This window comes from Zeus faber (assembly GCF_960531495.2).
Source record: "Zeus faber genome assembly, chromosome: 16".
Taxonomy (NCBI): Eukaryota; Metazoa; Chordata; class Actinopteri; order Zeiformes; family Zeidae; genus Zeus; species Zeus faber.
In genome coordinates this window covers 15,904,263-15,908,641 of record NC_137202.1, presented here as the reverse complement: position 1 = coordinate 15,908,641, position 4,379 = coordinate 15,904,263, and the positions used below count along the sequence as shown (strand labels likewise).

At 48.3% G+C, this 4,379-nt stretch overlaps 1 protein-coding gene across 1 annotated transcript in view; it reads left to right on the top strand.

The window, feature by feature from the left end:
* Positions 1 to 444: 444 nt before the first annotated feature.
* LOC307242269 (cadherin-11-like) overlaps positions 445 to 4,379 on the top strand; it is a 35,040-nt gene continuing 31,105 nt past the window's right edge. The window contains 7 exon segments of the mRNA XM_080016655.1: positions 445 to 674; positions 2,239 to 2,378; positions 3,365 to 3,379; positions 3,381 to 3,425; positions 3,427 to 3,474; positions 3,476 to 3,598; positions 3,600 to 3,663. Coding sequence (XP_079872781.1) covers positions 515 to 674; positions 2,239 to 2,378; positions 3,365 to 3,379; positions 3,381 to 3,425; positions 3,427 to 3,474; positions 3,476 to 3,598; positions 3,600 to 3,663 — 595 coding nt within the window. The 5' untranslated portion in view covers positions 445 to 514.

Sequence of the window (4,379 nt, the reverse complement as noted above, 5' to 3'; positions counted from 1 at the left end):
ACACACCCACCGTCCAACGTGCGGCAGCTGCGAGGATGTCGATGTCGATCTGTTTGTTTTTTTGGGAGTTATTGTTGCCGTTGTTTTGGTTGTGATTAATTTGTTGTGAGCCAAGGGGTTAACAATATTGTGTTCCACCACTGTGAGTCACGCATATTCTTGTAATATTGTACATCCTCGCTGTCCTTGTTGAGCCGTTTAATTGATTAACACTTTTATTTTTTAATTTTTTCCCCCGTCTCATCTATTTCAGGCTCTGTGATTGGAGGAGAGGGAGCCAACGAGTGGAAGAGAAAGAGAACGTTCTGAGGGCCGATTGTGATGAACCGCCTCAGCTAACCCCCCCAACCAGAAGTCGGCAAAACAGCGTTCCCCATAGCGGGCTAAGGGATAACGCCTCTGTGGAGGAGGTGGAGGCGGAGCTCCCCTGAGACGACGAACAAAACAAAACCAGGAAGCAAAGGGGGGGGGGGGGGCGGGGCACCCGTACGGTTGCTCGGTCTGATCGGCCGTAATGGTGATGAAGATGATGGCGATGAAACGTGAGGAGCTCCTGCTGCTGAGGGCCGTCCTGGTGGTGGTGGGGGTGACGGTGCTATGCAGCGCCGCCGTCGGGGCCAGGAGCGCCAACGGCCACGAGGAAAGGAGAGGATACAGACACAGGCATCTGCCAGGTAGCCAAAGCTCCTTTGGTTTCGTTCGTTTCAGTTCAGTACATTGGGTTTTTTTTATCGCATTCCGGGTCAGCACCAGGGGTTAATTGGGGGCGGACATGAGTGGATGCTGTCCAACCGCCTTTGGTATATGAATGAATTAGGAGATATTGAAGCTGTTCCGTTGCAGACATTACCATATTTTCCAAAAAGGACCTTCTGGTAGGGATCGAGCTCGCTGATAACTTTGTGGACTTCCCTGAACTTCCCACTGAGTGGCCAAGCGTTTCGCTGAGCCATAGCCAGCGAAACCCAAGTCCCACCGCCCTTCACTGCATTTCTGTGTTGCCACTGTCAGCGTGAATACAGTACTATCTATATCATTCCTTCTAGATAGATAAAAATATGAAGCTAAAGCTGAAAATTGGGATCCCAAATGCCAAGTTTTCCCCCGGACAGTGCAGTCCAATGGGTCTCCAAGGGAGGTCTTCATCTTCATTTTAAGTATGGGGTCAAAATCTGGCCTTGCAACCCTTTAGAGATTCAGGATGTTAAGCATGAAGTGTCTCGATATATTTGTGTTGGTGTATAACATACATAAAGATATATAAATGTGTGTTTATTAGGGCTGGATATTGGTACTCAATACCTTCAGGGTATCGACCGAAATAACCCAATACCAAGTAGTATCGCAACTTCTCCAGTCAAACAATACCTGCATTCAATCCATATCGTACCAAGATTTAGAATTGATTGACTATTTGTATGTGTGCCACGCACCACCCAAGTGGCCTTTTCAGGGACCTCCGGCACAGAGACACAGACTATGGGGTAGACAACACACAAGTTTCTTGTGGAGATGGGGCTCGATAGAACAAGCCCCGGAGCAGATGGACACGTGTCATGACAAGGGCTCCTCCCTCCTGAGTGTGTGTGGGGATGGGGGTTTTACCTGTTGCTCGTTAGACCAACCAACGAGCAACAGGTAGGCAGCCACTCTGATCCTGGGACCCCAATTACCGAGACCCAGGACAGGTGTGGCTGCTCAAACCACACCATCCCCACACCACAGTATGGTTTTGCTTGCAGCCGTTCACCGCAAGCGTTCTTCGATTTAGCACTCTAGCACTTTAGCCTTGGCTCACTGCCGCAGCGGCGTCTCCGCCGGTCTGTTAAAGGATACGCAGGTTCACAAGTCTTCCAAGTCTGTCTTAAAACAACAGTCAGGTGTCGGTATGAGCGGTGAAAGAGGCCTTCCTCGCTCTAATCATTCCTCCTGCACAGGCTATTTTGTTTAAAACTACATTGTACTGTTTTGTACAGTTATTTAATAAATAGTTCAATCATTTGAACACTTTCAAAATGTATTTGTGTAAAAATGATTTGGATGGGGAGGAGCGGTGGTGTTTTATGCAACTGAATGCTTCCATTCACATGACGGGTAAAGTAGAAAAAAAACAGTATTGAATGAAGTACTCTATTGGATTATTATCGTATCACTTTAAGGGTATTGGTATTGGTTCTGGTATTGTCCTTTTTTAAACAATACCCAGCCCTAACACTTGTCTCTGGTTTGTGCCGTTAGGTCACCTGTTGCTGCACAAACACAGAGAAAGGACGGGGAAGGAGGGACAGGTTCTCCACCGGTCCAAACGAGGATGGGTCTGGAATCAGTTCTTTGTCATTGAGGAGTACTCGGGACCTGACCCGGTGCTAGTGGGCAGAGTAAGTCCATCTCTTTTATGCCTCATTCCCGTCACTTCCATCAATCCGCCCGTTTCTGGCAAAAGATCAACTGTTTGGTTCTCGTTTTCTTTCGGGATTTTCTTTCCCGCCACTTCCTCGTTTTCAGCATAAAGGTTTGGTTGGCTTCCCTTTAAATTAGGTCTTGGTGCGGTAAACACAGTGATTTATGTGTCAGCAAAAGGGATTAGCATCGATGGGGAGTTCAACTTAGTCTCCTCATTAGTCTGAGAGAAAAGAGAGAGAGAGAGAGAGAGGGAAGAGAGAGAGAGAGAGAGAGAGAGGTGGGGGGGAGACCAAGGGTAAGTGTGTTGTGATAATGTGTGTGCGTGTGTGTATGTGTGTGTGTGTGTGTGTATGTGTGTGTGAATGCCTGTTTGCAAGATAGCGAAAGAGAAAAATGAAGAAAGCGTACGACAGAAAGTGAGGGAGAGAGAGAGAGAGAGAGAGAGAGAGAGAGCGAGAGAGAGAGAGACAGAGAGCGAGAGCAGCCAAGTCCGGACTGAAGGTTAGGGATGATTGGTTATGTTGATCAACTAACAACGAGCATCGCTCACAGCGTGCGGGGCTGAACCTCTCAAACAAACAACAAATGATGTTTACCCCGGCGCTATATTTCATCGCTTGCAGGCCGCGGGGAAAATGCCATTTCCATGGACGGCAACAGCCTTTTTTAATCTCCAACTCATACATTTCTCCCACCTTGATGTTGGTCCGTATCCACAAATCTTTCTCGCTGTCTACCTTTAGGCGCCGCTGACCTAAAGATTTACACAAATGGCAGCGTTACTTTACAGTCCTTCTCGCCACTTCGTGCCAATATGCTCGCCGTCGCCTCTTGTGCGCCGTTAACGCCGGCGCACATGCATTTAGACCATGCAAGGCTTTTCCCTGCGACTCCCTGGACGTTGGCTTACCACGTTGCCTACTCCTCGCCTTCACCGCCCGCCTCCGCCCTCTCCGCTCAGCTCCACTCGGACGTCGGACTCGGGCAAGGGCAAGATCAAGTACATCCTGTCGGGCGAAGGCGGCCGGGACCATCTTTGTCATCGACGACAAGACGGGCAACATCCACGCCACACAAGACGCTGGACCGGGAGGAGCAGGCGCAGTACACGCTGACGGCGCAGGCGGTGGACAGGGACACCAACAAGCCCCTGGAGCCCCCTTCAGAGTTCATCGTCAAGGTTCAGGACATCAACGGACAACCCTCCCGAGTTCCTGCACGGACCGTATTACGGCAGGGTGCCTGAGATGTCCAACGTCGGTGAGTGGAAACCAGACGAATTGCGTTTGGATGTGGGGATGTAGTTAGGATATTCGACGAAACAGCATTGAGGGGACCCCCTTTATGGTCTAATTGTACTTCATACTGGGTTTTACGCAAGTAACGACTGAGCGGCAAGGACCTCGTCAAGCTTTGAACACTTGGCGCTGGAAACTTAAATGCATGTTAGCGGCTATAATATCAACAAATTCTTAGAAATTAAAGCAACATTATCTATGTCCTTATTGTCGGCCATGGGCAGGTCAATTATCTCTATTGTGATCTTGTCCAAAAAAGCGTATTGACCTACTCAGAGTCCTCATGGAGATTTCCACAATCCTGCCAGAACACGGCCAAGGTCATTCCATTTCAAATGAGTTTTAATGCTCTTAGAATCGACTCTATTTCTTTTTTTAACCTGAACTGCCCCTGACTGAGCTGTATATGTGCGAGTTAGGAATAGATGAACTTTGACAGGCCGTAATTACTCAGTCAGACCCAATTTGACATCACAGAACGATTCCCACGAAAACTCTGCAAGAGTGAAAAGAAACAAGGATTCTGCCCAAAATAGAGGATCTAATCCCGTCTCTTTGTTATGACAAAGCCCAATGTCCCTGTTGAGGGATGTTTGCTAATGAAGCTACCGAGTCCCAATGTCGTTTGTGTTAGTCTGCTAAACAGCCTGTTTCATACATTATTAATAAACGCCGAAA